The sequence below is a fragment of the Brienomyrus brachyistius genome, chromosome 3, assembly GCF_023856365.1.
Source record: "Brienomyrus brachyistius isolate T26 chromosome 3, BBRACH_0.4, whole genome shotgun sequence".
Taxonomy (NCBI): domain Eukaryota; kingdom Metazoa; phylum Chordata; class Actinopteri; order Osteoglossiformes; family Mormyridae; genus Brienomyrus; species Brienomyrus brachyistius.
The window spans coordinates 29,795,994-29,808,361 of NC_064535.1; the positions used below are offsets into that span (position 1 = coordinate 29,795,994).

Sequence of the window (12,368 nt, forward strand, 5' to 3'; positions counted from 1 at the left end):
AACCTGTTAGAATCTTATATACCTGGATCATGTCCCCCCTCAATCTCCTTTGCTTGAGACTGAACAGATTTAGCTCAAGTAACCGTTCCTCGTATGACATTCCTCTAAGACCAGGAATCATTTTTGTGGCCCTACGCTGCACCTTTTCTAAGGCCACAATGTCCTTTTTAAGATATGGTGACCAAACTTGCACACAATATTCTAGGTGAGGTCTCACCAAGGAATTGTATAATCTTAGCATTACCTCCCTTGACTTAAACTCCACACACCTGGAGATATACCCCAACATCCTATTGGCCTTTTTTATTGCTTCCCCACACTGGCGAGAATGGGACATGGAAGCATCAACATACACACCAAGGTCTTTCTCATGATCAGCTACCTTTATTTCAGTGACACCCATGAAATACCTGTACTTTATATTTCTGCTCCCTAGATGGAGTACCTTACATTTATCGACGTTAAATTTCATCTGCCAGGTATCGGCCCAGTCACTAATTAAATCAAGATCCCGCTGTAGCTGCTGAGCCACTAATTCAGTATCTGCTACACCACCCACCTTGGTGTCATCTGCAAATTTCACCAGTTTACTGTATATATTGGTATCCATATCATTTATGTAAATTAGGAACAATAGTGGTCCTAAAATCGAACCCTGCGGTACCCCACTATGAACGCAAGCCCACTGTGACATTGTGCCTCTTATAACTACTCGCTGTTTCCTATCTGTTAACCAGTTATCAATCCAGGTCGCTACGGTACCTAAAATACCAGTCGCTTTGAGTTTAAGTAGGAGCCTCTTGTGGGGGACAACATCAAAAGCCTTTTGGAAATCTAAGTAGATGACATCATAGGCCTTCTTATCATCAACTTCCTGAGTAGCTTCCTCAAAAAACTCCAACAGATTTGTTAAACAGGATCTACCTCTCCTAAACCGCTAGCCAACTGCTAGCACTAAAACAACTTGAAGAACTACCAAAATGAAGGCTTATTTTAAATGGGAAAATATATGAGTGCCTATGTGATACCGGAGCCTGTAGAACAGTGTTAACCATTAGCCCTCCAAGGGTCACCTTTTCTTCGTCCTCCATAAATATCCGAACTGCAGGAGGCCAAGCTGAAAGTCATCAATTGACAAATCCAGTTAGCATAAAAGATGAGGAAACAGAGTTAGAATGTCACGCCCAAGTGCTAATAAGCCCTTCATGTCCAGTCAATCTGTTAGGAAGGGATCTTATGATACAAATGGGTATTAGTGTGATTGCAACACCCACTGGCATGAAGGCTATAGTAGAAAAGCAAACTTTCGTGATACATGGCATGTCAGCTCCACAGTATTATTGGTCCCTAGATCTGGGGGGGACAGCACAGACACGTGAAATATTGAGAAAAACTAGAGAAAAGCAGTCCCCTAAACAAACCCAGTTCATGCCTGGCGATGCCTTACACGTCACTATGTGGTACAAAGGCACCCCAGGACCAGATTATGCCTATGACAAAACGTTTCATGCCCTTCAAGACACTTGTATCACCTTACAACATATATATGTTAACTCCACTACTGGCTTTTCTGCTGCTTCAGTCATCTTATCTAATAAACAACAGGCTGTGTTCAGAGGGGGAACACCACACGTATCTCTATCAAAACCACCACAGAGGCAGTGGATGGATGTAGAGATGTTCTTACGAGATTCCATGCACAGTTACAATGACTACCAACCTGTACCTGGCTCCTTTTGGAGCTATGACAAAAAACACAATGTGTGGCGGTTTCCTTTGGGATGGAGAGTTCAAACCACTCTCACCACACACTTGCAGGACCCAACCTGACAAATTTTTCCAACCCTGGAGGAGGGATCATGTCCAGATCTAGATCGCCTCCCGGAAGGGTTGTGGTCGTCCTCCCCCGCTGATGTAGGACTGGTAAAGGGGTTTCCACCTTACAAAGTAATTGTGAAATCAGAACACCGTCTGGTAGTTAGACAATACCCGTTAAAACCTGAAGCAGAGAAAGGTATAGCCCCTGTAGTGCAGGATATGTTGGCATCAGGAATATTGCGAGAGGCTCCTGAGGCCACTTGCAATACTCCTATCTTCCCCGTCCAGAAGGGACATACAGGGAAATGGCGCATGGTGCAGGATTTAAGACCAGTAAATGAAATAGTACAACATGCTGCACCAGATGTGCCTAATCCACACCTTTTGTTAAATTCCTTGTCCCCTGACAAGAAGTATTTTTCAGTAGTGGATCTGAGTAATGCCTTTTTCTCAGTACCACTACATCCTGATTCACAACACTTATTTGGTTTCACTTATAAAGGACATAAATACACATACACTAGACTCCCCCTTTTCAGAAAGTCCACATGTATATACAATGGCACTAAGGTATTCAATGAGTTCCTGTAAAATACCATCCCATAGTCAAGTGCTACTGTATGTAGATGATATATTAATTGCTTCAGATACAAAACAGCATTGCAAAGAAGCCACACTGTTAGTGTTACAGCATTTGTATGATACAGGACATAAAGCATCAAAACAAAAATTACAGTATTGCAGAGAGGAAGTTATATATCTTGGACATAAACTCTCCCAACAAGGTCGATCGTTATTAGAAACTAGAAAACAGGCAATACAAGAGGCACCAAAGCCAAAGACTAAACAGCAAATGATGTCCTTCTTAGGACTTTGCAATTATTGCAGGGAATGGTTACCTGATTATTCTGCACTCGTTCAACCTTTACAAACCCTGATTTATGAGAAGGACATGGCACTGAAAGATAAAATTCAGTGGACAAAAGAAGGAGAATTGGCATTCACAAACTTAAAAATGATGTTACAAACTAATGTGACACTTGCTCTGCCAGATTATCAACAACCATTCACCCTATGTGTTGATGCAAATCAAGGGTATATGAAGGCAGTATTAACACAGCCATTCGGCGCAAAAGAGAGGCCATTAGCGTTCTATTCTAAACGATTAGATGCAGTTTTCCGCAGTGTTTGCAGGCATGTGCAGCTGCTGCAGAAGCAGTGAAATTATCAGCAGAATTAGTGTTGTGTCACCCACTCACTTTGAAGGTGCCACATTCAGTTTCTTTAGTTTTACTGCAGACGCCACTGCCATTCCTCACACATGTTAGACATCTGACCCTAGTCTCACTCCTGCTTTCACAGTCAAACATCACGATACAGCGATGTGGTCCTCTCAACCCTAGCACCCTTCTTCCGACAGCGGAAGATGGAGAGCCACGTTCGTGCAAAGCAGTTGTGGAAGAACAAACCAAACCAAGAGCAGATATTTTACAGACCCCAATACCAGATTCAACGGTTGTTTTTGTAGATGGATCAGCATCAAAAAATGACATGGGGAAGAACAAGGTCGGATATGCTGTAGTTACATCTACTGAAGTGTTACAGGCCAATGCACTCCCCCCTGCTTGTTCAGCACAAGCGGCTGAACTCTATGCTGTAATTAGGGCATGCGAGCTCTTCAAAAACAAGCCACTTACAATATACACTGATAGTCAATATGTGTTTGGAGCTGTTCATCACCATACAAGAGTGTGGAAAAATAGAGGATTTAAGACATCGCAAGGAACATCTTTAACTCATACGAACTTGTTACTCAGGTTGTTAGATGTTGTGCAATTACCAAATTGCCTTGCGATATGCAAATGTAAGGCACACCAAACTGATGCTTCCGCAATAGCTAAAGGAAACAGTTTTGCGGACATGACGGCAAAAAGTGCTGCACAAAAACAACCTGCCTTAAATGTTACAGATGTCTTGTTGATAGATAGTGATGTATTATGTGATGCACAGAGTCATGCACCTAAAACAGAAATACAGAGCTGGATTAAGAGAGGAGCAATACAGCAAGGAAAAACTTATTATATGAATGACAAGCCCATCCTACCAAAAAATTTATACAAGACAGCTGCCTTAGTGAGCCATGGAAACACCCATGTCTCAACAGGAGGGATGGTACATATTATTCAACAATACTTTTATACTATAAATTTTTCTGATTATGCAAAACAATTTTGTCGAGCGTGCTTAATTTGCTGTAAACACAATGCACAAGGCAACATAAGGCCAAAACGTGGCCAGTTTCCCGCAGCTGAGTATCCATTTCAAATTGTACATATGGATTTCATTGAATTATCTTGGTCACAAGGGAAGAAGTACTGTCTAGTCATTATAGACACCTTTTCTAAGTGGGTAGAAATATACCCTGTAAAACACTGTGATGCAATGACCGTTGCAAAATGTTTGGTAGGCCATTATTTCCCTACCTATGGCATACCTCATATTATAAGATCGGACAATGGGACTCATTTTGTGAATCAAACCATGTCCCTTTGCTCACAAGCACTCGGGTTTACGATAAAAAATCATTGCGCTTATCACCCCCAGAGCGCAGGCTTAGTGGAAAGGACCAACGGCACCATTAAAACAAGACTCAGAAAGACAGTGGAAGAGACAAAAAGACCGTGGCCAGAATGTTTGTCTCTAGTAAAATTATGGATGAGAATAACTCCCACTCCTGCAGGATTGACACCATTTGAAATAGTGTATGGTAGACCGTTTCCCTTAGCAACCGAAATGAGTGATATAGGAAAAGCAGACAGAGAAAATACGTTAGCCGATTGGATGCGTAAGCTATTATCATCGCAACAAAAACATAACCCCAGTAGTCTGCCGGTAAATTCTGTTTCTGTTCAACAGGATAATCTGCAGCCAGGAGATTGGATCCTGGTCAAGGTCCTGTTGCGAAAGGATTGGAGCACGCCTCGGTGGGACGGACCTTATCAAGTCCTCCTCACAACACCAACAGCGGTGAAAATAGCAGAGCGACCTTCCTGGATACATAAGAGTCACTGTAAGCCCATCAAGCCCGTATCAGAGACCTCTGTACCTCCGGAGTAGCAGTGGAAGTCCGCTACAAAGGCGCAGCAATAAATAGGATACTGACGTCTCAACCCGGTGAAGAAAACAGCTGATCTGCACTCCATTTAGTATGGCTCTGATTGGGTGGGGATGTGGTAAGGTAACTCTCGGTGTAATTCTCTTTATGGGAATTGTTGGTCTGCTTCTGCACTCACCAGAGCAGGTGTTTCGCCCACCTAGATGGACACATGATGGTTCCCACCTGAGACCTATCTCCACAAATGAGACCCATCCTTTCCTACAAAATTACTGGTATCGTTATGTTTATGATTCAGCAAAGAAAGACAATTTAACTAATTGTTATGTCTACACACTTTTAATTCTGTTTTTCTGCTATACACTGCAGAAGAACGAATGGATTTACTAACCTTGTCTAGCCCTCTTAATAATGATGATGATGTGATCTGAATGACGGTTGTGCTGAAAGTGTTTTTGCAATTTGTACAATACTGATGTTTCTGATCATACTGTCATGATAAACAGGAGGGACTGTTAGGTTGAAGAAACTGTTATTAATCATTTGTTATCATTTCTGTATAATCAGCAATGAGTGTAAATATGTATATACATTATTTTGTTTTCCTTTACCTTCATAATTTAGATTATATTAGTTTACACGTATCCTGAGCACGTGTTTAAATAGTTGTCCACCTGAGGAAAACCAGAACTTCTTCTTACTCTCACAGTCCTTTCTTTGTTCTCACTCCAAGACCCCTGCCCCCCATTGACTATAAATAAAGGTGCCAAGGGGAACCACTCTTTGTAACACATTCCTTTGTAGCCTAGCATGCATAGTGTGGTTACCCTTGTGCAAGTAAAACTCTAAGTGTGTTGTCTCGTAATTAATGGTGTGTACAGAGTTGGAGTGGAAAGCCTGTCGCTTTCTCCAACATATACTGTATTGTAGTTTGGTCCTGTGTGCAGAGTTGGAGTGGAAAGCCTGACGCTGATCAATGGCGACTGATGCTGATAATGCGACGGTGTTAATGCTTTTAGACCTTAGTGCAGCATTTGACAAGGTTCACCGTACTGCCCTATTACAAAGACTAAAATTTGATGTTGGGTTGCATGGATTTGTGTTTAAGTGGTTAAAATCATACTAGACTAATCGATATCAATATGTTCAAGTGTCTAGTAATTGTACTCCATCATCTATGTCCCCAGTCAAATATGGAGTACCACAGGGATCAGGTCTCGGTCCGTTATTGTTCTCTCTACATATGCTGCCTTTAGGTGACATAATGAGAAAACATAATGTTAACTATCATTACTATGCAGATGACACACAAATATATATGTCAGTTATGATTAATGACACTGCACCTATTGTCACATTAGCTAATTGTTTTACTGAAATAAAGACCTGGATGACCAAAAACTTTTTATCATGAAATGCCCAGAAAACCGAGGTTCTGTTGTTTGGAAGCAGGTCCACAGATAAGAATGCCATTATTTCATTGCTCCATTGCAAGGGGCTGAACTTTTCCCTCAAGTGCACAGCACGCAACCTGGGCATCGTCTTAGATACAAGCCTCTCATTCAAATCTCATGTGGACTCAGTATCGAAAGTGTGCTTCCTGCAGCTGCGTAACATTACCAAACTACGACGATTTCTCTCTATGCAAGACACTGAGAAACTGATAAATGCCTTTGTATACAGTAGGTTAGACTACTGTAATGCTCTGTTATCCGGGAGCACACACCGCACATTGCATACTTTGCAGGGGGATTCAAAATGCAGCAGCCCGGATTGTCACTAGGAGAAAGAAGTTTGAACACATAATGCCTGCTCTTAGCTCCCTGCACGGGCTTCCTGTGAGGTTCAGGATTGACTTGAAAGTTCTCCTACTCACATATAAAGCACTTAAAGGCCTATCACCTAGCTACCTAACAGAGTTACTCCAAGCTTACAGCCCGCACCATCCACTCAGGTCACAGAATGCAGGTTTCCTTGTAGTCCCACATATAACTAAAGCGACTGTTGGTGGTAAAGCATTCTGCTACAGGGCCTGTATACTGTGGAATGGCTTACCAGCCTATGTTTGGGATGCTGAATCGGTCTCAGTCTTTAAATCTCGACTGAAGACCTATTACTTCAGTTTCCCTTACCCACAAGTTAACACTTAACACCGTAATTATGGCTGCTGATGCTGCTGTACGTGCCATTTTTATCTACCGTGCTTGTCTTTCTTTTCACATGTCTGGAGGGTGCTCGAGGGGGCACCTTCTGAGCTGCCATCAGGGTCTAAGAAGGGTGCCCTCACAGATGTGAACTGCGATTTATGACGATGTCGGTGCAGCTTCCATCCTGCCACCCGACAGGTCTATGTGGAGGACTGTCTCACTGATGGACTTTAACTAGGACCGGATCACAGTTTACACCTTGCGCTTAGCAAACAATCCGGCTACTTCTCTACCTTTGTCCAGTAATGTTAGCATGCCCAGGGGGGTTGGGCTGCCAGTTGACCGTGGACCCCCAGAGGTTTTTTTTCTCCCCGTTGGGAGTTTTTGGTTCCTCTCCTCTGCTGTCATCTGGCTTTCTCTTTCATTTTTCCATTTTCACTGTTTCTGTGTTCTGTCGTTATCTCTGTTAAGGATGTTCCACAACACGCTCCTGTAAAGCGCATTGGGGCAACTTTGTTGTGAAAAGCACTACATAAAAATGAATTGAATTGAATTTAATAAACCCCTTCTGCTCCGTGAGCCACAAGTGGGTCAACCATCTCTGTTCCCCGCCCGCACGATGCCATTATCACGCACCAAGTCCGCCTGGATCCTTGACATTATTGTCTAGTATATGTTTAAAACATCACTTAAAAATTTTCCTTTGCTGCTTTTGCATGAGTGCTGCCTATGTTCTCCAAAACAATCATAATAATTTACATCCTTACTGTTTAAATCACTGCTTAATGGGTTTGTGAGAAATTTATGTTTAACTTCTTTTTTGCTTCATACATTCCCTGATATTTATTACAACAAAATCACATTGTGATATTTGAAAAGTTTCAATACCATGCTGCCCTAGTTTATTATACAAAAAACTTTAATTTCTTGTTATGCCATCCTCATGTTATTGTACAGTATCTGTTCTTTTGACCAGATTGCAATTAAAGCTTGGATTTCTTCATTTCTCCATCCATTATTCCATCCATCCATTTTCCAAACCGCTTATCCCATTGGGTCGCGGGGGGTCCGGAACCTATCCCGGAAGCAATGGGCACGAGGCAGGGAACAACCCAGGATGGGGGGCCAGCCCATCGCAGGGCACACTCACACACCATTCACTCACACATGCACACCTATGGGCAATTTAGCGACTCTAATTAGCCTCAGCATGTTTTTGGACTGTGGGGGGAAACCAGAGTCGATCCATTATTATTACTTTTAATTTTTTTACTTTGTTTATTGTTGTTTTCTGCAGTGTGTTGATGGCTGCCAAGGATTTGTTCCTGCCTGCGTCCATTGTTCCCGGAATAGGCTCCGGTATCCCCCGCAACCCCAGCTGGGATTCAGCTGTTTCAGAAAATGGATGGATGGATGGATTGTTGTTTTCTGCGTTACAAGATTAAAGTTGTATTGTTTCAGAGGCAGGCTATTTGCATAACCAATCCAGAAAAAAGCATCTGGAAGTCCCACCCCAAAGTACTGAACTTGGTTTGGCAGTTTGGGCACTGGAAAATACTAGTTGGTTTGGTAATTTAGGTACTGTAACTTTTGGTACTGGTACATGACTGAAATTCATGGAAAGTACTGTACCATAATTATGGTACCTGGTGCAGTGGAAAAGTGCCCTAATTAAACCTGACCTGCTATGTGCTCTCAGTACTCACTGGTATTAAATAAAGCCAGCCAGCTGTGTGCTTTCAGTCCTTACTGGTGCTAAATAAAACCAACTTTCTATGTGTTCTAAGTGCTCACTAATTAAAAAAACCTGCTGTGTGCTCTCAGTCCTCACCGGTACTAAATAAACCAACCTGCTGTGTGCTCTCAATCATAGCCAGAGCCTCCGCCATCAACTTCTGATTTACACCACACAAGTTGGCTACTTTCATCTGGCACTTGTGATGAACATTCATACAGCATTCTGTATGGACAGAAAATGCATCAATCACAGAGGAAACCTACATTTGACATTCAGACTTCAGGCCCTGCTTGATCAGCCCCCACAACAGCTTGATGTGAGCTGACAGCATGTGACCAGCTCTTACCTTCACACTTGAGGCCCTGCCTGGTCAACCCCCACAGCAGGGTGCCGCAGTGCTCACAGAATGTGGGGCTCTTGTAGTTGTAGACCTTAAACCGGTGTGGCATGTCGATCTTAAACCTCTCCTTGTGTATCTGTAGGATAGTCACATAAGTCATCTTGACTGCTAAACATGTTCAAAATACCATTTCTATATTGATAATTATCCACCAATGACAGCCAATTTTGCATTAAATCTGATAAAACTGATTTCATCATATGAAATATCCAACAGTTCTGCAATGAAGTACGTAGTACTTCAGTGGTATACAAATGATGTGATTTCAGAGGTAGAACCACCAGAAAATAGTTTAATCTTTATGCCTTCTTGATACAATAGCCACTAGGATCTGTAGGTTGGAGGGTTATAACATTGAGGACTGGCTATCCCATCCCAACAGAACCGGGGATATCCATACTACTAGACTTAAGCCACATTGACTACAGTATAAATATGTCAGACATGATATCAACAAAACCATTTCTGTGAACCACCAAGGAGTCTGAAACAATGGAACAGGGAAGCCTACAAACTACCACAATTCTCCAAACAAGAGTCTGGCTTATTCATTTTCAAATGGATGTTTTTCATCATCAAGTGGGATGAGACCTTCTGCAAGCAGAAAATACCACAAACAAGGATGCGATCAAATGAAATACACATTGAGTGAATGAAGACCATTCATAAAACTTCTTCAGCCTAGTTGAATTAGTTTCAATCATAGGAACAAATAACAATGTGTGGGCTTCAATTAAAAGGTACACTCAAACAAAGGTACACTCTAGAATCTACAACTCTCATATGTTTTTGCTCTCTGAGACAGGTCAGTGACTCAGCATTTATTCTTACCTGGGTCTCTTTACTGTTGATGGCTGACCCAGTGCATTTGGCAATCACTTTGTCGATGCATTTCTTGTGGATGGCTGCATTGCATTCTGGGAAATTGAAGGACAGCTGTCAGATAAATGCTTTATGTGGAAATAAGTAACGGCTTAGGTTTACGTTTGGAGGTACTTACCTCTGCATTGGTAGCCTTGTTTATTTAGTCCCCTGAAGGGGAAAGAACATTGTGGTCAGGGAGTGTGAGCAGGAGTCTACAAGGAGCACTAGTTGTACTAGTATTACAGACACTAAAAATACACAACAAAAAAAATGAAACCATCAATACTACCAGAATCCATCCACTAATTACAAACACATGCTACTGTTAGCCACAATTATATAAGTACAGCAGCCACAGTTACAGTTAAGGTTAGCTATTTGGTAGGTATTTAACAGGAGTATTATATTAACACAACTATGACAACCAGACTGTGACATAACCATATAAAAAATGCTTCAAAACCAAACTACTCATCTGAGACACAGCAGCGACTGTGGCATAGCAAACACAGGTCACATAGAGCTATAGTAGTTATATTACAGTAGCAGTGAAGCAGTAGTAAGGCTGGGAAGATCCAAATGCTGATGCATCCAAACGGCCAGCTGACAGACCTACCAGACAAACTCTTTGCAGACAGAGCAAAAGGTGGGCTGGGGAAAAAAGGTGGCTGTGAATTCATGGCACTTCACCACATGAATCTTGGCTTGCTTTATGGCCCCACGGCGCTGATGCAGGGTGAAGAGGCCCTCACCAGCATCACCTTTGCCCTCGCCTTTTGCATCTGTTCAGCACATGTTCAGCTTCATCAAACTCCTTGACATCATAATGCAGTACAGTTAGTATCTGAAACTTAGGCTCTAAAAGACTGGTACACCATGCATACCCATAAAAAGAAAGCTTGTTCATATCGGGCTATCAAGCATTTTTATTTTTCCAATTATGTATGACGATGCATGATTATTTAATGTTCGCTACAGTGTTTTTTGTATGTATGCTGCTTTTATATTATTCATGTGAAAGACATGTATAATCTCTCCACACTGAGTTGTTTTAAACAGACATAAGAATATTCATGTTATGTTCTCAGAACCCAAAGTGAATGCATCAACTGAAAAAGGATGTGTTTCCTTTTCAAAAGACTCATTCTAGTTGCGTGGAAATATTGTCTATGATTCAACTGAGTTCATTCAAAGAATTATGCATAAAAATACTGAACATTCTGTCATAACCTGGTGAGCTCAGACTGGGGAAGTAGGCAAAGGACATGAAGGCTTGGGTAAAAAGGCATTTAATGGGGAGACGGAGAGGCATACAAGGCTTCAGATGTTATCACAATACAATGACAGGACTAGGGAAACATACTCTGACGTGGACTTAAATACACCGAACTAATGAAAACAACGCGAAACAGTTGGTAAACTCAGGGAATCCACATTAGGTTAATGAGGGGGGTGTGGCACACAGAAGGATCGGACGAGCAGGATGTGACAGAACCCCTTCTCCCACCAAGGCGCGCACACCGGCCTCAGGGGAGCAAAGGACAAGACCAAGGGACTCCATGGGACCTGGAAAGACAAAAACAAGAACATCAATGGGGCACGGAGAACGCCAACAGACACAGGGGCACCAAAAACAAAGACACAAGGGGAACACCAAATGGAGGAACGACGGGACCAGGAGTGAACACAGGTGAAACAGAGGCACGAGGAACAAACACAGGGGGCACAAAACCAGGGGGCAAAGGAGTGAAGGGCGGGGGGAAACCGTAGGGGCGACAGGCGACCTTGAGAGCGGAGCATGAGGGACTCTCAGTGACCACGAGGCCGGAGCCGGAGGGGACGCCGAAGGAGGAGAGGAGGAAGGCGGAGGGACAGACAGAGGGGCTGAGGAGGAAGATGGAGGGGACAATAGAGGAGGCGAGGTGGGAGGTGAAGAAGACACTGGCGAAGGGGAGGAGGAAGCAGAAGCTGCGGCAGGCGAACTGCTAGTCACAGCTGGCTAATGTGCAGGCAACTGACGAGTCGGTGCAGGAGGCACCACAGGCAACCGATGAGTCGGAGAAGGGGGGCACTGCAGGCAACTAACGAGGTGCTGGAGGCAGGACCGAAGGCGTCTGACAATGTGTTGAAGGGGCACTGCAGGCGACCACTGAGCCGGAGCTGAAGGACCACAAGCGACCGCCGAGCTGGAGCCAGAGGACCCGCAGGCAACCATCAAGCTACAGCCTAGGTAAGTGAAGGCGAGCCAGGGTGGCACCTGAAGTCTGCATACTGTAGATGTCCCCT

At 43.1% G+C, this 12,368-nt stretch overlaps 1 protein-coding gene across 6 annotated transcripts in view; it reads right to left on the reverse strand.

The window, feature by feature from the left end:
- LOC125738526 (protein kinase C theta type-like) overlaps positions 1–12,368 on the reverse strand; it is an 86,800-nt gene that overhangs the window by 39,601 nt on the left and 34,831 nt on the right. For all 6 annotated transcript variants that reach the window (XR_007396851.1, XM_049007608.1, XM_049007606.1 and 3 more), the window contains 5 exons: positions 10,699–10,864; positions 10,219–10,250; positions 10,050–10,135; positions 9,165–9,294; positions 8,931–9,040 (listed from right to left, as the gene is read on the reverse strand). Coding sequence is in view for 5 of the 6 variants with exons in the window: in XM_049007608.1 (XP_048863565.1) it covers positions 8,931–9,040; positions 9,165–9,294; positions 10,050–10,135; positions 10,219–10,250; positions 10,699–10,864 (524 nt within the window). In the remaining variant the exon portion in view is untranslated. The remainder of the gene's footprint in view (positions 1–8,930; positions 9,041–9,164; positions 9,295–10,049; positions 10,136–10,218; positions 10,251–10,698; positions 10,865–12,368) is intronic.